This window comes from Narcine bancroftii, chromosome 11, assembly GCF_036971445.1.
Source record: "Narcine bancroftii isolate sNarBan1 chromosome 11, sNarBan1.hap1, whole genome shotgun sequence".
Taxonomy (NCBI): domain Eukaryota; kingdom Metazoa; phylum Chordata; class Chondrichthyes; order Torpediniformes; family Narcinidae; genus Narcine; species Narcine bancroftii.
The window spans coordinates 92,599,067-92,621,249 of record NC_091479.1 but is presented as its reverse complement, the minus strand read 5'-3'; the positions used below and the strand labels follow the sequence as shown (position 1 = coordinate 92,621,249).

At 39.3% G+C, this 22,183-nt stretch overlaps 1 protein-coding gene across 8 annotated transcripts in view; it reads right to left on the bottom strand.

Annotated features, from left to right (window-relative positions):
- lrriq1 (leucine-rich repeats and IQ motif containing 1) overlaps nucleotides 1–22,183 on the bottom strand; it is a 129,731-nt gene that overhangs the window by 27,984 nt on the left and 79,564 nt on the right. For 7 of the 8 annotated variants that reach the window (XM_069904045.1, XM_069904042.1, XM_069904046.1 and 4 more), the window contains 6 exons: nucleotides 21,394–21,622; nucleotides 18,075–18,191; nucleotides 14,503–14,589; nucleotides 9,513–9,646; nucleotides 8,186–8,254; nucleotides 7,382–7,470 (listed from right to left, as the gene is read on the bottom strand). In XM_069904045.1, the coding sequence (XP_069760146.1) occupies nucleotides 7,382–7,470; nucleotides 8,186–8,254; nucleotides 9,513–9,646; nucleotides 14,503–14,589; nucleotides 18,075–18,191; nucleotides 21,394–21,622 (725 nt within the window). Of the gene's footprint in view, nucleotides 1–7,381; nucleotides 7,471–8,185; nucleotides 8,255–9,512; nucleotides 9,647–14,502; nucleotides 14,590–18,074; nucleotides 18,192–21,380; nucleotides 21,623–22,183 lie in introns of those variants that run through there. The other variant, XR_011346723.1, reaches the window with a different exon arrangement.

The following is a 22,183-nucleotide window of genomic DNA, read 5'->3' as shown; positions in this document are numbered from 1 at the left end:
AGCATTCTATAAAATGCAGAGAGTGCAACCGTGTAACCACTTATGGACATAGACCATAAACAAGCCAACCAAGTAGCAGCAGGAAGTGAAGGGAGCAGGATATCCAAGACCTCTTTTCTTCCTGGGCCTTCCATAGAGGACTCAGTCATGTGTGATGCAAGAAACCAGACTCTGAATTCTCTAACCCTTCCCTTAGCTACTGATTATTAATAATGTCCAGTTGGCCACAGGGCAAAATAAAAGCGACCACAAAGTAAAAGTTGCCAAAGCTATGAATGGAACCATGGTATTTTGCATACGAAAGTCAACCAGGCTCCTGGATAGACATGGTCTCTGCACTAGGCACAACTCTCTCTTTTCTTCCCCACCCACATCCCTTCTCGCAACTTGTGCTGTCCTGCAATACAGCCACATATTCTCACAGATTTTATTCTGGGGAATGCTTCCAATGTACCTATAATTGGGCCAAATCATTGTACAAAAGCCTTTAAGCCAACAAGAAAGTCCTTTAACTACCCATGAATCTTTGTATCTTGTAATAACCATAGTAAATGCCAAGCACAAAGAATTGTGGCAACAGCCAGAAAAAAAAATAGTGATTAACTACTAAGTTGTGGAGGGAGCTGTACCGAAGGTCATTTTTGTTGCTGAATCACACAAGAGCAAGAGATCAATTGATTACAGCGAGAACTCTAAAATAATTAGTTCTGAAAATTGGTTGCCATCATTCTCTACTAGCTTTATACACACTTAGAACTGTTCATTGTGTTCAACAAACATTCCAACTATCTCCTGCAAAGTTCATGCTATAAATGTGCCCATACACAGAATCATCCACTGAAGAGCATTTCCAGCATCTCAAAATGGAGGTGCAAAATTGGATCAAAGTATTAGATTGGGGGTTGGGTTCCTATTTCTGATATGCAAACTTGAACCAAGCAGCTTGGACTTCAGAGTCATTTTTCCTCATGACCCCAGTGAAGAGAGAAAACAACATTGTGATACAAGTAAAAGGCCAGTTAAATGATATTATAAAATGCTTGATGAACTTCTGTCAAAGGCATTAATTGCAACTGCTTATTAAATGATGGAACCTTGTATTGAAACAATTCTCCAGTCATATTTGGTCTGCTACAATCTACAGATGTTGGCTGTAACAAGTATGGCTGATAGCACAGACAGACTAACATGGCAAGTGAATTCATACAGTAAAACATAATAAATGCAGTGCACAGAGGAAGCATAAATATTGTAATCAATCAACTGTAGCTTGAGATTCAAGGAATTATTGCACTTTTAGGGGGCAATACTTAAATAGTGATCAGTTGCTTAAACTTATGACACAATTAATGTAAAAGCACAAAAAGGAAATGTTCAGCAGGTCAAGCAGGATCTGTAAAGAAATATAATGACTAATTAACATTACATCATTGTGAAGGCTGGAATTCAATTTTGTAGCTTTGTTCATGTATTTTTTTCTAACATTCAGCATCCTACTTACTCAGTAAATAGAATGGTGCCAATATAATGATATATCTATCCATGTTCCAATGGGCGGGTGGCCAAAAGGCAGATTGAGTGACATAGAACAAGTTCCTTGCCAGTTTTTTTTTTATCCTGCCTTTCCTGGATATTCCAAGACTTATGAAAGGAATTCTCCTGAGGCACATAAAGTATGTTTGACATACAAAGATGAAATTCTGTTGTAACCTTGGAACATGTTCAATGTTTTGATGTCTTCTCTCACGCAACTTGTTTTTCATTTTCCAAACTTTTTGTATTGTTTTGTAAAACTTTCTTCCTGATGTTCAAAAATCCTTTATTGCCATGTAATAACACAGATGTAATATTACGCAAAATTGACTTTAGTCTGCTGTAACGCGAAGATTCATCATCAACAGAAATTGCCAGGTGCCCCTTACAATCAGATATAGAGAAGCAAAAGAAAGTCACTCCAGAGTCACCGAGCGTCCATGGATTTGCCTCCTGTACCACTCCCGTACCCTCTGCAGCCACACACCCTTCAGTCCAAACCATCAGGAACCTGAGCTCCAGATCCAATATGATCATGAACCCTTCAGTATTCTCTTGCATCCTGGTTCAAATAGCTGGTACCCTTTCAGCCAGTCTTCAGCAGTCCACAGCTTGATGCGAGTCCTTAGACTGTAGGCCTGCAGCCTGCTTGGGTTCCTCACCTCAAGTTACTAACAGCCTGCCACCTATGTGTTCTTCAGCCATAGAGCCCCTCAATGGTCCACCATCGTGGTCTCTGTCCTGTAGGGTCACTTCCTCTGCTTCTCCTTCTCAAGCAGGGGGTGGTCTCCCTGTTTCTTGGTGTCCTGAGCCAGTCCTCTGCTTCCCCAGAGGCCAAGACCCTGCGGTTGCAGGATTTAAAAATAAACCACTGTCAGCTCTTTTAACAGGCTATTTAAAGCCTGTGCAGAGCTGTCAGTAGTTGGACTGGGTGGTACTATGTTTCTACCCCCCAGTTCTCTGCAGGCCTACACCAATGGTTTTGGTGCCAATTGCAGCAGCTCTGGCAATGCCTCCTTTTAAATATAATTTGCTGGAATTTAGTATTGTTATCGAGGACTATATGTACTTTCCATCGCTAACTTGCCTTTTAAAAAAAAGTTGGTGAGCTACGTTCTTGAACTGCTGCAGCCCTTCTGGGGAAAAAAAAACTCCATTGTTGTTGGACTGGGAGTTCAACACTTCAGGACCAGAGCTGAAGGGATGGCAAATTCCAAGTCAGAATGATTTTAGACTTGGAGGGAAACTTGCAGGTGGTGGTGTTCCCATGTGCAAGCAGCTCTTATTCATAATGATAGAGGACATGAGTTTGGGAGGTGTAGCGTGGGTGAGCAATTGCAGTGCATTTTATAGATGGTACACACTGCAGCCACTGTGCTTCAAGAGTGGAGCGACTGCATAATCTAGATCAGTGGTTTTCAAACTGCCCCCCTAAACTCTCATTCTATATTAAGCAATCGCTATGCCGTAAGAGCATTATGATTAGTAAGGGATTGCTTAAGGTGGTACGTGAGTGGAAAAAGGTTTGAAAACTGCTGTTTTAATCATACCTAATTGACTTGTTAAGTGCACGGTTTCATAACTCCAAAGGAAATGGGCTAATGACAAATTTTCTCAAGCAAAATATTTCAGCGGTTCCCAATCTTCTCTTTCCACTCAATCCTTTACTAATCACAGATCACTTATGGCATAGAGATTGCATACGGTAGAATGAGTATTTTTGGGAGGGAGGCAGTTTGAAAATCACTGATTTGCATAATAGAGCACCAATCAGGCAGACCAGTGAAATTCATGCATTGTAGGGTAACCAGGCATCCCGTATATATAGGACATGACCTGTATTTAATGAGTTTGTCCTGTACCCTGTATTGACTTTATCAGGACATCTTAAATGTCCTGTATTAAGAATTTTTTTTTAAATGTCAATATATGTATGTATATGCAAATTGTATATAGAAATAATTTGAACAGGGTTTCCTGCATTTTATTTTGCATATCTGGTACCCTAATTGTTGGTGCAGCAGTCATGAAGACAATGGAGTCTTCCATCATGTTCTATGATTCTTGATTACTGCCTTGTACATGATGGAAAAACCTTGTGAAAGCAGGTTTGCCAGTTATTGCAGGATACCCAAACTATAACCTGCTCTTGGAGCTGTTGGTAATGATGCATTCTGCTGATCTTTTGGTATACATTGATAGCAAGGGGCTCATTGACAGGATTGGATGCAAGAGTAGTTTGCACGATCCTCTCTTGTCAGGGATGGTCATTGCCTGACACTTTTGTGACTTAGCACTTATTGGCTCATGCTTGAATGTTGCCTTGGAATGCTTCATTTGCCAAGGAGTTAAAAATGGAAATAAACATTCTGCATACATCCCCACTTATATTGAAAGGAAGTCAAAGCAGCTGAAAATGACCATCCCTCATTCACTGGTCTGAAGAACACCTGTAATAATGAATTGGGATATTGTTTAGATATTACTCCAACTGTCTGAATGTTTTCCTCTTGACTTCAGATTTATCAGTGTCTGATGCTGCACTCAGTCAAATGCTGCCTTGACATCAAAGGTAGTCACTCTCACTTTAACTTAGAATTCAGAATTTCGTTCAAGGTTAGGATGAGATCTGGAGATGGTGATATAAATTTGGGGCTATTAATCCATCCACCATATCTTGACACAGATGCAGTGTTGAATCATACAGGTGAAACAAATGTTTGTTACTTTATGACATTTAAAGGAAACTATGTTAAGAATCAAGTAAGATGCATTTACCTTTTCTACTTCCTTCCATTATTTTCTCATGATCTTTCCATTCTCATGAGCATTACTGACATTAGTGGAAGGCAAGCAGCCTGGAGCACAGGAAATCAATCTATGTGTCTATTTACTAAATTTTGTGCTTAAGTCATACCCCTGCCATGTAAAACCTAAAATGGGTCACATTTTTCAGAATAAAATGTGCCCTATTATGAAACAATTCAGCACAATTTATTCAACAAATATTGGATTAAATTGAAAAGACACTGGCATTGTTGGCATCCAGAGACATTACAAAAGCAACCAGCATTTTGTGTCACCAGTTTTTAATGTGATAGTGGGGGGTGGGGTGGGAGAAGAGTTGAATGAAAGATAAATATATAAAAAATTATAAATTAGAAATGAGCAATCTGAAAAAGAGGGAAAGGAATAAGGCAAGAGAAACTGGTATGGAAGGACATTTGGAGGCTGTCACAACTGGTCTACTGTTGTGATTTTTAACAGCTGAATAAGATATTAAACTTGCAAACTTTGGAATATTGATGACAATTGAAGAGTACAAAAGATGCGAATCAATGAAAGAAATTAAGATAAGTAACTAATGGTCAATTCTGAGATAATGTTACAGAGAGAAAAAGGAGGGGTCAGATAATGTTGCAAAGTGCCTTAATGAAGCCCCCAACATGGTTAAACTAATGATAATTTGTGGAAATTTTGGGATGAGAGAATGAGTATTGAGTAAAGGAGCATTTGTGAGAGTGCAACAGGACAAATGAATGTTATTTGGGTGTTTTATTGTAAAATAACTACCTCAAGCATTATATGTGCCACTGTGAACTTGCAGGGAAGTTAGATTTCTTGATCCATTCACTGAACTTCACTAGTGCCAAAGAGCTATAAGAAATGGATGTGCTTATGTGAATGAGATCATTAAACATTTTTTGGCGAGGTGTTCAGATCCTTTGGGCATTATTTTTTTGCCTTGACAACTTCAGCAAATTTTATCCACTATTGTTGCATTTCTATTATGAAGAGCATTCTCGGCACAAAGGGTATGGAGGTGCTCTCTTCTTTTCAATTCTGAATGCCAAAGCAGATAATTGCTCATTCCAGCAATTGGTTTGTCAGTGTTTGACAGTCATTCCCAAACAGCTGGAATCAACTTCCAGCACGTCCATTTCAATAGGTATAGGCACGAGTTCAGTAAGTAACAGCAATAGTGAGTAGTTGCTAAACACCCCTGAGAATGTTGGCGGCAATATTCCACCAATGTAACAGTGAAATTCAGAAAGCAGTGTCCACATGAATTTCAGATGCAAGTGACTGATTTCAATTGGGAATTAAGTCCCCGTGCATTGCAATTTTAACACTTGTTTTCCATTTCAATCAAATTTCCACACTAAGGACCCTTATTAATGACAGTAAGAAAACAGAATGAGAAGGTGGTAAAGAACTAGACTGGAAAAAATGAAAAAGACTGCACATAATAAAACTTTCAGATAATCAGAATTTATTGTCATGAACATGTCACGATATTTGTTGTTTTGCAGCAGCGTCAGAGTGAAAATATTGCTACAAATTATATTTAAAAAGAAATAAATTAGTTCAAAAATAAGAGGAAGTGAGGTAGTCTCTGTGGTTCATTGTCCTTTCAGAAACCTGATGATAGAGAGAAATTGTCCTTGTGCTGCTGAGGGCTCGTCTTCAGGCTCCTGGATCTCTTTCCCGGTGGTTGCAGCACGAGGACATAGACTGGGTGGTGATGATCCTTGAAGACAGAGGGTGTTTTCTTAAACCACTGCCTCTTCATTCAATGGAGCAAAGGCTGATGCCCATGATGGTCCTGTCCTCTGCATTGGCACCTCCGTACCAGACAATGATGCAACCAGTCGGAATGCTCTCCATTGGTAACCAAATCTTCTCAAACTCCTCACAAGGTAAGCCTTCTTCGTGATTGCATTGGCATAGAGGCCCCAGGACAGATCCTCAGAGATGTTGACTCCCAGGAATTTGAAGGCCTCGATCCTTTCACCGCTGACCACTCGATGAGGATTGGTTTGTGTTCTCCTGATTTCCTCCTGAAGTCCACAATCGTTCCTTGGTTCTGGTAATGTTGAGTTTAAGGCTGTTGTGGTTTCACCACTCAACGAGCTGATCTCTCTCCCTCCTGTACATGTCCTCATTGCCATCTCTCACGCTGTCAATGACTGCGGTGTCCTTGGCAAATTTGCAGATAGCATTTGAATGGTGCCATTGAATGAACTTTGGAGGAGTATGCGCTCTAACAAATAAAACATATTTGCACAATGTCTTTGCATACAGTTCTGTAGAGACACAAGCTCAACTCTGATCTTTGCACCTGTATTTGGGGATCAGATGCTCAATATTGAATCCAGGGCACAGCATTAACATTCCCATCAGAGTGCCAGATGCATTTTACATATGGTCCCCCCAGGGCTTCTGTTGCACAATTCCATTCCCTTGAATAGAGCTGATAATCTTGTTTGAAATAATTTGTGCTTTATTTTTGCCAATTTCATTTTATTTTGAAATTAAATTCTTATTCTTAATAGTGTTTCAAAGGAAATTTGGTTTTTAAATGACCATTACCATTAGAAATATTTAAAAAGTTTGTAAAGTTTTGATATCTGCAAGTTGTAATAGTCTAGGGGCTCAGTATTCACTTCCCAAGTTACAACTCTTGGCCTTTTGCTTCATGAAGTGGCTACAGCAGTGAGGCCTCCAGCTCGACTGTGCCAGAGAACTGCAAGAAATAAATGTGGCCATAAAAAGGACATGGGGATGATGGTGAGCGATGGGAATGGATTGGTTGTGAGTGTGGTCAGCCAGTTGGATTGAGTACAATATGGCTCATTAATTTTCCATTCATGAACACAAAATTACAATTGCACAATATGGCCAAACAAATCAAACACAGAATTTCTGCAAAGCACATGCTATGACAATAAACTTGCTCACTTGTGGCTTAAGACTTTTGAACTACACGTAAAACAAAACGAACAGTTTTATCGATAATTGAACCTAACTCTGCCATCCAGACTGCTTTGTTGGAACGTAAACATACCCTGCAATTTTTTTGCCTCTGTCTTCTTGGATTTCATTTTCTGAGCTCGTTTGAGCATTAGGTGTGCAGTGTGAAGATCCTTAAAGCCCCTATAAGTAACAACAAAAAGGCAAGTATCTTAAAATAATCTGGGATAAACATGCAGGTTCCTTGAAAGATTATAAAAAGTTAACATTAATACTCAAAAACTATGAAATTTATACAAATTTATTTTTCAAAAATATTACGAGACTATGACATTCTTCTCAACATTTCCCAAAGTCCCAATATATGGTATTTATCCAGAGTTGTAAAACATAGATCATCATAGATTATTAAAAAGCAATTAAAATTTAAAAAAAAGTTACTGAACCAAATGTTTCACTCTTAATTGAGAGTTTTAAGGATATTTAAGGATTGAGAGATTCATTAAGGGGGAGATTCAAACTAGAGGACATCATTTAAGATTGAAGGGGGAAAATTATAAGGGGAACATGAGGGGAAATTTCTTTACGCAGAGGGTGGTGGGGATGTGGAATGAGCTTCCGGCAGACGTGGTCGAGGCGGGATCATTAGTTACATTTAAGGAAAGACTGGATCGTTACATGGATAGGAGGGGACTAGAGGGGTATGGACCAGGTGCTGGTCAGTGGGACTAGGAGGGTGGGGATTTGCTACAGCATGGACTAGTAGGACCGAACTGGCCTGTTCTGTGCTGTAAGTGGTTATATGGTTATTGATAAATATTGGCATACATTGCATGGTTTTATTTATTCTATTCAGTTATTTCATTAATGAGAAAGAAACTTCATAATTTGGGTTTACCATTCCAGAGAGATCTGTTCTTCTTTCTCTGACATGAATGTAGCCTCAGATGGTGCTGACAATGTTTCCCTACATGAACAAGTAACAGTAAAATACTTTCTTTAGGGCTGTTAAGACAACCACAAGAGGTGAACAAACATTGCACATTAAATTAAGAAGGGAGAAAGAAGTTTGAAGCAAAATGCGAGGCACGGCAAACAAAAATATTACAAAGGTTTGAATCCTGAGGAACGATAATGCCTTAAATCTTGGATGTCGCCTTGACATCACAGCTAATTTAGCATTAAGATCAAAGGTCAATTTCAACAATTTAAAGACTGTTCTTGATAGACACAAATTAAGATGATTGTTACGGAGATTATATCTGCTTACTGTCAATGACACCTGCAATCGCCACTTGAATGAGACGTTCAGCACACTGGCTGGCTGTAATCTTCCAAAAGAATTGTAATTACAGTTCAGAGGCTACTTCATCTATTATTACCCATGGTCCTGCTAACTTTGTCTTTGGAAATATGAGTCAATTTTGATCTGAAAGCTGTGTATGATCAAGTGGGCACCTTCACATAACTTCTGACTATACTCAGTGTTAATTCACTTGAGCCCCTATCAGCTGCTGAAGAAAGTGGAAGGTTATGATGCCAGACAGTGGACGGGGGTAGGGGCAGATGGAGAGAGATGATTAATTACTGTATTTTGAAATTTATTACCAAAAAGTCAGAATTAAGTAAATACTATTGTGAAAAATCACAGGGGGAAAAAAAATACAGTCCCTGGGTTACGAACATCTGACTTACAGACTACGTTCAGCTTCAATGGTTTGTTGACTCGAGGAAGGAGATTGCCGTCCACCATTTTAAGTCTGATCATGTTACAATTAACATTGCTGTTAACAATCAAACTCTGCATAATATGCCTGTTAGCCTGTACTTTAGTGTAAGAAAACACCAGTGCAGCAAGTTCTGACTTATCTATAAATTTGACTTAAAGATAGAATTAGGAATGGATCTCGTTCGTAACCTGGGGATTGCCTGTAGTATGATTTATCACCACGAGCAGCTTGTATTATCTATTTAATGCTGTATGTTTGCTGCTATGCTTTGTCAGAAATATTAACTGTATTGTTCACTAGAACAGAACACAAAGCATATGGATACAAATAAATAGATATTTTCATAAGTTACTGCCTGGTGCATCCATTACAATGCTGAAGGTGAGGAAATAATTTATTATGTGCTTTGTATTTCCATCATCTATACTTGAGAGAAGAACATCAATACATAAGTAGATTTACAACAAAATAACCTTGATATCAGGCTATTTCTACCTGGGTGAGTACTGCTGAAGAGGTGATGAGCAGGCCTGTTCATATTTTTTAGCAGTATTGATATCATCTCCTTGCCATGCCAATTGTGGTTGCCTTGGTAAGCCAAATGAATCGGGAGTATAACGAGTGAGAATCTGGAGGACAGAAAGACAACAACCTAACAGACAAAATAATTGTGACATATCCTTTCACAAATGATTACTTGGCCAGGTATTGAAAAAAAAATCAGTTTTAAGTATATTTAAATTTGGCTTGTTATTGACAAACAGATTTTAAGAAGCAGAGGGAGGAGGGAAGAAAGGGAAGCAGAAAATAATAGGGTGGAGAGCACAATAAATATATTTTTGATCCATTTTACAGGATACAAACATAGATGGCAAGGCCAGTATTTAATGCCCTCTCCAATTCTTCAAGAGAAAGTGGTGGTGAGATAACTTTGTGAAACATTGCAGTCAGTTGGTTAAGTTTTTTTACATTGTACTTTTAAGTAGCTCTGAAATTTAGACATTGCAATAGTGGCATATTTCCAGGCACGGATGATGTGTGACTTGATGGGGATCTGCAGTGGTGATTTTGCTGCCCTTGTATTTCTTGATTGAAGCAATGAACAAGATGGAGTGAGTGGTAATGGTCAGGTTTGAAAATTAGATCAGTTTTGAGGAGGTGCCAATGGGATATGCCAAATTATTATCTGAAATTATGAAGAATAATTCAGAGGATCCTCAAAATTGGAAATGGAAAGAACGGGAAGTGCTTATTACATCAAGATATTGAGTTCTGAAGGATCTAATATACATAGTTGGAAGAGAAAAAAACTACGTGATATGTTGAACTTCATTGGAACAATGTAAATGGTAAGGGGAGAGATCAGAATGGGAGTGAGGCACAGAATTAAACAGAAAACTGACTGAGAACTCAAGGGTGACATTCATTAGATGATAACTTGGAAATAAGTAGTTCCACTATTTTCAATTTTTATTTTTGCATGGGCTTCTTCCAGTGATTTGGTCACCTTAGGTTTATTTGTCACAAAATACCTAGTAGAGTGAAAATCGTTCTTCTGTAAACAGACCAACAAGTTATCTCTAACATGACATACACCGGTACAGGGAAGAAATGGTCTTTAAGTCTGATTGTGTGTGCTTTCACATTCTTAAACCTTCTTCCCAATGGGAAAAGGAAGAAGAAAGTATGTCCAGGGTGTGATGTTGGTTGCCTCTCCTAAGCAGCGGGAGATACATTTAAAGTTCATGAAGGAGAAGGAAGTTTTTGTTACATCTTGAGCTGCATTCACTACCTTCTGTAGCTTTTTCTGATCTTGAGCAGTGCAGTTTCAGTATGATGTTGTGATGTACCCAGGAAGTTAGCTTTCCAAAGATGTATGGGCTGATGATTTAACTAGCCATTGAACATTACCCCTGTAGGCAAGTAGTTAAATCTGGGGCAGTGGGGAATTGATGGGAATGCAGGGATAATGAAATAAATTAGTTTAAATGAATGCACTGGTGATTAAAATCTTTCAAACAAAAAAATGTTATTTTCTATTTCACATGTACACCTTTTATTTGAAGAAGGAAGAGCTTTTATTCATAATGTCAAATTTTTGAGACTGGTGTTTTTCCTGTAATATATCTATCACAGAGTCTGATGTGAGGGTCAATGTGTACTCTGTGGGTCAGAAGGTTAGTGTCCATGCTATAATCAAATTAGGATTCTGCGATAGATATATTTCAGTAAAAACAGCGTTCTCAAAAACTTTTCCTCCCTTAAATAAAAGGCAGAATACAAGTGAAAGAGAAAATTTTAATTTTTTAATGTTTGTTTGAGAGAGCTTAATCTCCAGTGCATAGCTTTGATTTTCAATTAATTTATTTTCTGAACTTCAAAAGAGCACGAACTGACATGTGTGGGAATTGAACAACTCCGTCGTAAGAAAGGTGGGGAAGAAGAATTCAACACAAATAACTGCAAATACAATTGTGTTTATGAATTAGCTCATGTACAAGAGCTTTAACTAAGTTACAACACGACAATTGCAGGATGTAACGCAACTTCCAATACCTTGCAGTTTATGTATTGAAATTTTTTTAAAAAAATCACCCAACAAAAAATAGTAAATAAAGTGAAACAATTAGCCTTCCTGATGCTTGAGGAAATGTGGCAATAATGAAGGAGCTATGTCCTGGTGAATCTTTACTGACTTTCAAGTACAGTGGTCCACATCCTATTTTCACTTCAACATTCATTCATTTTGAGTGAAGTCACTTGACAATAAGCTATTGCTAAAACTTGATATGATTTGTTTCCAGTGCTTATTTTCAGTTTGCAATTTGTTTATGAGTACTGTTTCAACAACTTCCCAACTATAGGATTAAAATGTGAATTATGTTAATAAAGTAAAAAAAGCTGATAGTCCTTTCCATCATACAGAAAAATTCAGCCTTCCCTTTTCCTCTTCAAAACACCAAATGCAAAGAATAACCAGAACAATTAAACTGCTTCTATTTGAAGTGGTTCTCTTGTGCAGTCTGAAATATCACTTCTTTCATTGTTTGTTAATCAAACCACATTCTTAATACATTCTAATTCTGTGCCAAATATACAGCTGCAATGCATCACTTCATGGTATTGCAGAGAAATGGACTGCAAACCAAAATACAGCATAAAGCAATTAATTTAAGTCTTTGGAAGAAAACCCATAAGACAAATTCCATGTGTTGCTGGCGATAGATGTCAGGGCATTCTGAATACTTGTTTTTATGTTTCGCATTTCTTGATTCATCTTCCTATACCACATTTAATCAAAAATCAGTTAAAATGGCAATGGAGCTGGTTTCTTAAAGTACAGTACATTTCTGATCATCCAAAACACTCAGAACTGTATTGGTTAACTGCATTTTTCAGATGATTGAAAAATGGCTTTAACCAGCCCAGTAGCATCAGAATACTTTTATTGGCCATCACCAATCCCCGACACCACCCCACCACCATCACTAAAGCTGCCTTGGAGTCAGAGATCCCCACTCCAATCCCTGACACCTCCCCATCGCCGAAGCTGCTTGGGAGCCCAAGGTCCCCACTCCGATCCCAGACACCTCCCCACTGCCAGGAGCCTGAAGCCTCCACTCCATCCAATGATGCAGAAAAATCAGTTTCTCCCCCCCCCCAATGTGTGGTTACCTAAATGCCCTGATTAGATTTGTTCTGATGCCAACTCTGGGGACAGCAGAGAACCAAATACAGTGGAGGGTAAAGAAGAAATGGAAAGAGAGAGGGGAGAGAATTATCTGAAATGAGGATAATTTCTCCAATGTGCTGCCTGACCCACCGACTTCCCCAGTCACTTACTGATATTACCAAACTTTTGCTAACAGCATGTCAGAGCCCCACATGAACATGTCAGAGCCCCACATGAACATGTCAGAGCCCCACATGAACATGTCAGAGCCCCACATGAACATGTCAGAGCCCCACATGAACATGTCAGAGCCCCACATGAACATGTCAGAGCCCCACATGAACATGTCAGAGCCCCACATGAACATGTCAGAGCCCCACATGAACATGTCAGAGCCCCACATGAACATGTCAGAGCCCCACATGAACATGTCAGAGCCCCACATGAACATGTCAGAGCCCCACATGAACATGTCAGAGCCCCACATGAACATGTCAGAGCCCCACATGAACATGTCAGAGCCCCACATGAACATGTCAGAGCCCCACATGAACATGTCAGAGCCCCACATGAACATGTCAGAGCCCCACATGAACATGTCAGAGCCCCACATGAACATGTCAGAGCCCCACATGAACATGTCAGAGCCCCACATGAACATGTCAGAGCCCCACATGAACATGTCAGAGCCCCACATGAACATGTCAGAGCCCCACATGAACATGTCAGAGCCCCACATGAACATGTCAGAGCCCCACATGAACATGTCAGAGCCCCACATGAACATGTCAGAGCCCCACATGAACATGTCAGAGCCCCACATGAACATGTCAGAGCCCCACATGAACATGTCAGAGCCCCACATGAACATGTCAGAGCCCCACATGAACATGTCAGAGCCCCACATGAACATGTCAGAGCCCCACATGAACATGTCAGAGCCCCACATGAACATGTCAGAGCCCCACATGAACATGTCAGAGCCCCACATGAACATGTCAGAGCCCCACATGAACATGTCAGAGCCCCACATGAACATGTCAGAGCCCCACATGAACATGTCAGAGCCCCACATGAACATGTCAGAGCCCCACATGAACATGTCAGAGCCCCACATGAACATGTCAGAGCCCCACATGAACATGTCAGAGCCCCACATGAACATGTCAGAGCCCCACATGAACATGTCAGAGCCCCACATGAACATGTCAGAGCCCCACATGAACATGTCAGAGCCCCACATGAACATGTCAGAGCCCCACATGAACATGTCAGAGCCCCACATGAACATGTCAGAGCCCCACATGAACATGTCAGAGCCCCACATGAACATGTCAGAGCCCCACATGAACATGTCAGAGCCCCACATGAACATGTCAGAGCCCCACATGAACATGTCAGAGCCCCACATGAACATGTCAGAGCCCCACATGAACATGTCAGAGCCCCACATGAACATGTCAGAGCCCCACATGAACATGTCAGAGCCCCACATGAACATGTCAGAGCCCCACATGAACATGTCAGAGCCCCACATGAACATGTCAGAGCCCCACATGAACATGTCAGAGCCCCACATGAACATGTCAGAGCCCCACATGAACATGTCAGAGCCCCACATGAACATGTCAGAGCCCCACATGAACACGTCAGAGCCCCACATGAACACGTCAGAGCCCCACATGAACACGTCAGAGCCCCACATGAACATGTCAAGTGAAACTTTTTGACGTCACAAAAGTTTTTTTTTGGATAACTGGGAATTTTGGTTAAGTGGTTTTCAGATAATCAGAAATATACTCTGGTACATACCTCTGATTGCAGGTCAGTATTTTTGATTGGAATAGTTTGAGAAGAAATCTGAGGATCTAGTTTTATCCAGTCCTTGTCCAAGGTGGCCTAAAATAGTAAATTAGATGAGTACTGTTAATCTATATTTTTCAGAGGTTTTAGTAAAGCAGTGGAAACAAAATCAAAAGCTTTCATTTAACACAGAGAGACAATGGTAGTAAGACACACATCATAAAATTGCTTTATATTAGAAACCTAATATTAGCTTGGCAGAGATTGTTTCATCTTTAAATCAATTGTATTTGTCATGCGTAGAATAAAAATATTTCAAAATGCTTTCTTTCAGTCCTATTGAAAGAATTTTAATTTTAAGTATACATTTTTCATGTCAACATGGTTGTTAATATTTGATAATGAAATATGGTGGCAATCCTCAACTTCACAGTTCATACAATTTGTTGGTTATAGCATCAGTTCATTTACAATTTGGTAGTAATCAAGTTCATATTTGCTGCTGTAATTTACTTGTTGAAGTGTCTGTTTATAAAACACGTTAAAATGGGTCATTTCTAAAATAAAATTCCCAGAGCTCTTTAACAGCAGAATCCTAATGCCACTGATGCTCCAAGAAAAACAGAAGCAGAATATTTCATATTATTGGTGATAAATAATGATGTGCGTAACATCACTTCTTGCACCCTAAAAAATGTTAACAATTTTCTTGAGCACAACATGATCTATTGCTGTGGTGGTATAATATAATTTTATTGGGCTGTTTTAAGATTTTGAAAGTTTTGAACATACTTTATATATTCACATTATTTAGCTGTTTTGAACACATTTGCATCATCAAAAGTGGTGATTCAAACTTTTCTTTCAGTATCTGCAGCACATTCCAGATATTGATCTGTGTCTGTGTGTGTGTGGGTGGGTGGGTGGGTGTATGTCTCTCTGTCTGTCTGTCTAAGTAAAATAACCTCCTATTAAACCCTTCAAAATTCCTTCATGCCTTTGTATACCTGGTATTAGGCCATCCTCAGCCTCAGCTCCAGGGAAAACAATTCCTCCCCATCTACAGAGTTCATATATTCCTGTCAGAATTACAGGTAAGATGTACGGAAGGTGTATGGAACCTTCGTTTTCAAGAGATATTGAGACCCTGGTTAAGAAGAAGAAGAATGGGACCATTGCCTGAAGAGGGCGCACAAAATCAGTGAACCGTTGCGGACTCGAAAGGCCAACGTGGCCGGTTTCCGCTCCGTAAATGGTTATATGTAATCTATGAAAAAGACCCCAAAATGTGAATCTGTTTCCACTCCAACTAGGGCTAGAGCTTGCTGGAAGATGACAGCAGTTTTGCATCATTCTACCCCAATTTGCCACAATAAGCAACAGATAGATTGACACTGCTGCAAAGGTTGAGGGGCATCAAAACTGTGTGCATGTTCTTGATTGGCTCTTTGCTAAGTTCTGACATTGGACTGGACATAGAGCACACATTTGCTGAGGGAATCTGTCTATTGAACCTGTGCCAACTTCGACCTTGTGATAGTCCATTCATTTCAATAGAAAAGAACTGGTTCAGGGAGGTGGGACTAGAAAGGGGTGTTTGGTTCGGTGCGGACTAGAAGGGCCTAATGGCCTGTTTCCGTGCTGTAATTGTTGTTATGTTAAAAGGAGAGTAATAAGCAATTCTTATTTTATTAATTTAATATTTGCTCTTTTTTAAATATTTTTCGTGATTATGGCTTAATAGGCTTTAGATATTTTTTTACGTAAGAAATATTCAAAACAGTTGGCCGATTTGAGTCAGTTGTCATAATCAGAATTCAACTCTTTTACAGTCAGCATTTAATATACCCTGCTTTGCAAAGCAGTGCCTTTTCATTTAGGATTCAAAGAGCTCTGGGCAACAAGACAGCAGGTAGTAGAAAAAATTAAGACCATGCTGTCCACATTGGACAGATGTGATTGTAAGTAAGTTTCTGCTAGCAGCTAATTCTGGCCCATTCTCTTGGCGTGTATATATAGCTGTCAATAAATCCTAGATTTAACCGTTTAAGGACAGTTACAGATAAATTAATGACTGTTATGTAATAAGTGTAACTTTGATTCGGTAAATGGGGATTCTTTTTCACAAGCACAGTTGGTAATGCATCAACATGAAGATGTTAATATTGAACATAATGCAAGTGAATGCTGGACGCTTATCAAATTGAGGTTTTTAGTCTACGACACTAGGCCAGGAAATTCAGGTGCTGCTCATCTCCTGCACATCATAGTGATAGTTTTATAGCACAGAAGAGATCCTTCAGCTCAACCTGTCCATGCCAACTTAGAGGTCTACTGAGGCTCATCCCATTTGCCTAAATTTGGCCCATATCCACCTAAATCTTTTCCACCATGTACCTGTCCAAGTGATTTTTAAATGTTGAAATTGTATCTGCCTTTGATCGCTTGATTCCTCATTCCTACCATCCTCTTTGTGAAAAAGTTGACTCACGTTCTGTTTAAATAGTTCCCCTCTCACCTTAAATTTCCCTCGTTTTTGACTTACCTACACAGTGAAAAAAAACTTATTTACCTTATTTATGTCCATCATCCATGCTGAATGATTAATTTTGCAACCTATTTAAACAGAAGTCCCACCACCAAGTACTTAATACACATATTGGAGAATTCCTTCATATCTCATTTAAGTTCTCATGTCTAAAGGACAATTCTATTTGCTCATTGTGATAGTACAGACCTATCACCAATATATATAGTTACAGTATCTAGAGTGTAATGACTGTGCTTACAGCGATTGCCTGAGAGCTTTGCCACGCCTACTGTCTGGGCCTTAAAGGGTTGTGTCCCTAGCCAGGTCGGATCATTCCGGACTGGTCGGCCACCTGTGAAGAGCTCCTGTCTTTTGCTAATAAAAGCCTTGGTTTGGATCAACAAGTCTTTGGTTCTTCCGATGAGCTCTACACTCATCACTGCTCCAAGAAAATCAAGTGGCAGTTTTGGAACTTGTGCATCACATGCATAATGTTCCATATTAAAAGAGGCCCTGGAGTACATCTCAACTCAACAGGGAGAACCTAACCCAGGTACTTTTTTTTTTAAAATGAAGAACCTTGCCCAGATTACTTTCACAATATTTCTAATCTTGTGGTTTCCCTCCACATTCACCTGCTCCCTAACAACTGCCCCAACCCTAATCTCTTAAATGTAAGCCCCAATCTCCATTTCCTTTCCTTGGCCAAACCCAACCACCCCATCCCACTCCCAGATGAAGCACTGATTTCCAGATTCAGTGCCAGTCCCTGGCAACAAACTTCACACCAGCACTTGACCTCAACTTCTATCCAATATCCTCATGAGGCCTCTTTATTGTTACGCCTCTCTCCTAGGGTGACCATTCCAAAAAGAGGACATGGTCATAGATTACTACGTATCATCATATGGTCATAGGTGTAATAATCTATATCTAAAGCTCTCATTTTGACTATAACTGAATTTTGCAGCCTTCGACCCACATTCAAACAGACTTGAAAACATCCATTTTGCATGATAAACTCTAGGGAACTTGGTTGGAGTTTGTTTACCTCATCAAATACAAATTCATTCAAATTAACTTCTTCAAAGACATCATCTTCCTCAATATGAACAGCTGCTAAAGCATGAGATAACTTCTTCCGTAGGTGGTACCCTCGCCAATGTGCCTATAAATAAATCCATAATAAAATCAATTTTATATAAAAATTAATGAACCTCAAACTAAATAATCAGATATGATTGGGTGCAACTCAGGCAAGGCCAAAGTGTAACATTTATATCCACTTACTTGATTTGCAATACTATCAACACATTCGGCATTCAGTGTCTCCATCACCAGTGCACTGTGAAAGCCATCTAAAAATGCACAGTTATTCACAGAACATTTCTTAATCTTGTGTTGCTGTGTTGAAATGTTGGAGCTTCCTGTCCAACAAACTGTATGGTGGAAGTACTTTCATCACAAATGCTGTAGGTGAAGTGCCAGATGACGAAGTAGACAAAGACGACGTGGTCAAACAATCTTCATTTTCTTTTATATCACAAGCACATTTTGTTTATCATTTACTCCTGCCTAAGTTTTACTCTCTCAATCTTTTAAGTCACTGATACATCACTTCCCAGCATATCTAAATGGAATTGGTATAGTGTCTATATGAGTATTTTGAAAGCACAAGGTCAAATAAATGAAAATATAAAAAGTGCATGGTTGACATGTATTATTTGCACATAATTGTACTGATGAATGGAAATGATTTTATTTTTCCAGATACACCTCGGCTTTGTGAATGAAGATTTAGGAAGGGGACTGTCCACATCTGTTGCTGTCCGGTTGCACCAGCTGCAAGGGATGGTCAAAGATGTGGTCAAGTCCTTCGAGCATGCACAATGGATTTTTTTTTAGGTGGAGGGCAGTGTGCACAGTACTGGCCACACCCTTTACATTTGGGGTTTATCTGCCATGGCCTAGCAAGCTGGGACGGTGACAACCAGGCCCTTGGATCGTCCGTGTTACGTCAGAGTGTACTTCTCCTAGATGGATAGCCTGACATCTGCCCGGGCTTGAAATCAGAGTTGTCCTTCTCTTAGGTTGGCTTCCAACCAAGGCTAACAAGCCCAGCCTACCCATCTGATTATACTGCCGGGCACCCAGGGACATAGCAAATTTAGTGAAAATGTGGGACACTGACGAGAAGGTGTTGCTACGGAGGCAGTAATGTAGGGGAGGCCATTTGCAGTGACCTCATTTCAAGCCTGCCACTCTCACTGTAGCCACTGCACTAGTTGCATTGAGAGCACATACATGTCATCTATGTGTCCTTGCTTTATAGCATATTGCATCTGCAGTCAGCCTGAAGGGATGAGCAATGTCATGCTGACTAATGGTTTAAGCATGAAGATTCTGATTGAAAATATTTTAATGCACTGAATGATTTCATAGATTAGTCTCTTCTCTCACCCCCCCCACCCCCTCCCCACCGAGTTTAGATGTAGTTGATTAAAAATCTTGTACATAAAGTGTCTAAAGTCATGCAGAAAATCCAGGGAGTAAGAGATTCATTCTTTCATAGGGAAAACTCCTAGCCTCTTTTGACAGAGCAACCTTCTCAACTGAGGAATTAACTTGGTGATTCTCTTTGGACTACTGCCTGGATCTTTGATAAAATTGCAATCATATCAAATGCAATCAGTAATGATTGAATACAAAGGAGACATGATTCCTTTTCCTTAAGGAGTAAGCACTAGTCATCTCCATTATTTTATGATGACCAGCATTCATCACCACTTCGAATGATCCAGAGACAAGTGTGGCAATGACCTTGACAGCAGAACTTCAGGGAAAGAGAATGTAGCTACAGTGGAAGATGATTAACATCAGAAACCTCAGACTTCAGATAAATCTTTCCCTGGACAGTACTTGATATGAGAGTGAACCCACCCCCCTTCCCTCCACCCGTGTACCATTGTAGAATGGGATCCAAAGGCTTTTCTTTTCCTCCTTGGACTAAAACTTCAGCCATGCCCAAACAACTTGTGTCCTGTACTTCTAGCACAAGCAGTGGGATTACAACAAGCACCCATTGCAATGTAGTATTCATGGATGCACCTCCCTCAATGTCAATACTCCTTCTCTTGGTTCTAGCAGCCAACAAGCATTTAAATACCGGTTGAAGCAAATACCGCCTTAAGAAAGCCAACTTTCTTTAAACATTCCATTGTTTCTGATTACTGTGAAAAATGTGGCCCAGTTATAGGCGATATAAACATGTGATAATGTCAGTCTATATGTATCACCTGCCGTAAAAGAATCTTTCAAACTGTGTGATACTCACAAGATGACCGTGTATAATAAAAACACAAAAGCACATTCTGCTTGAAACACAATCACTCCTCAGAGCAATACTATATCTACAGCTAAGACAAAGCACAAATAAGAGATTACAGTAAAATGCTTCATTGTCACTTAAATGAATAATCATAAAAAGGTAGACCTAAGTAGTGAATAAAATATTGATCTTATAATGGATGTTGAATTGTGTATCCATCCTACCTTTGGTTCCCATGGATAAGTTGGATTGAATGGATATACAAAAGAGGGTTAATGGTGTGAGGTCGGGAAATTGTAGATTGTTGAAAAGTAGGTTTCTCAACATCATGGGCCAAAGGGCCTATAAAGTGTGTAATGTTTCTATGAAATTAAAGAGCAATTAAAATGGTTAAAAAGAAATGTGGAAATTACAATGAAATCCTGCAAAAGGCATTGGCCTCTACTGGCATATATCCAATAATGCAATGGGAACTGCAGAGGACCTGACTAGATTTTGTCTAATATTAATAAGTATGGATGTTGTGCCAGAGAACCAGAAGGTTCCTGTTGTAATACTTCTGTTAATTAAATGTGAAAAGGAATGAAATAGAGATCAACAAAGCAGTTACTCTGAAGCAACTGCAAGGAAGTTTACCTTAAATATGTAAACTTGTCCTCAAAATACAAAATCAAGTGACAATTCAGACATGAAAAACCAATACAGATTCATGAGACCACTAAAATTTAATACATTTCTTCAAGATTATGGATAAACTTCTTGTTAAGAACATAGAATTGCTGGATGTTTAAAAAAAATAAGATTTGTCTCCTCATACTGTACTATCCAGGCAGATACAATAATAGTTGCTGTTATCTAATAACAGCAACTATTCTGCAATAGACCCAGGCATCGTCACAATGAAAGCCCCAGTGATGGAAACTCAAAGTCACATTTATCACAAATGGTCACATAAAACACAATGTTTTTTTCTAAAATGTTGAATCACAAACGAATGCACATTTATCATAACAAAATAATTTTACCCACAGTTTTCTCTAACCTGGATGATGACAACTGCTTGGTTTCTGCTCTCTTCACGATCATCAAATAACTTCCATTTCTGAGGAGTCTTGCGAGCACTATTCCAGAAGGAAGCTTTCTTTCTGCCACAGTAATCCCTCCATGCAGACTGAATCACTGAAGCTGCATTATGGAGTATCACAAATTTAAGAATATCTCTACGAATACGGTATCCTCGCCAGTGGGATTGCAAGACAGTTGCTGCATAGCTGATAACACAAAAGAAACAAATTAACAAATAATTAAAATTTTACTTATTCAGCTTCTAACTTATAAAGTGATTTTAAACTTGATTTGGAAGATATGGGGTAATTGAGAAAAATACTCTCACTGGCCAACAATGGTAATTTATATTAAAAAAAAAATCTTTAAGTTAACAACTGACAGAAAGGCTTTTCTTCCTACAACTTGTTTCATTGATTGGTTTTCATTCCATGCATTATTACCCTTAGAGACCCCAAGAATCTCATTGTAGCCTACTTTTCTTCTCCCAGCAACCTATCAATCTTACCACAATGATGGCATCATCGAAGTACATTTACAACTCAACTTTACCTTCATTTTGTCATCTATCTACACTCCTCCACTCTGTGAATTGTCAACAAGTTTGCCTAACATCCAGTGCTGGATAAACCTCAACCTTGTATGATTAAACATTGCTAAAACGCAAAATCATAAACTTCAGCCTCTACATGAAACTCAAAACACACTGAAAACTTGAAGATGACTGTTCCTAATCTGACCTATTGCACCACATTCTCTCCATCACC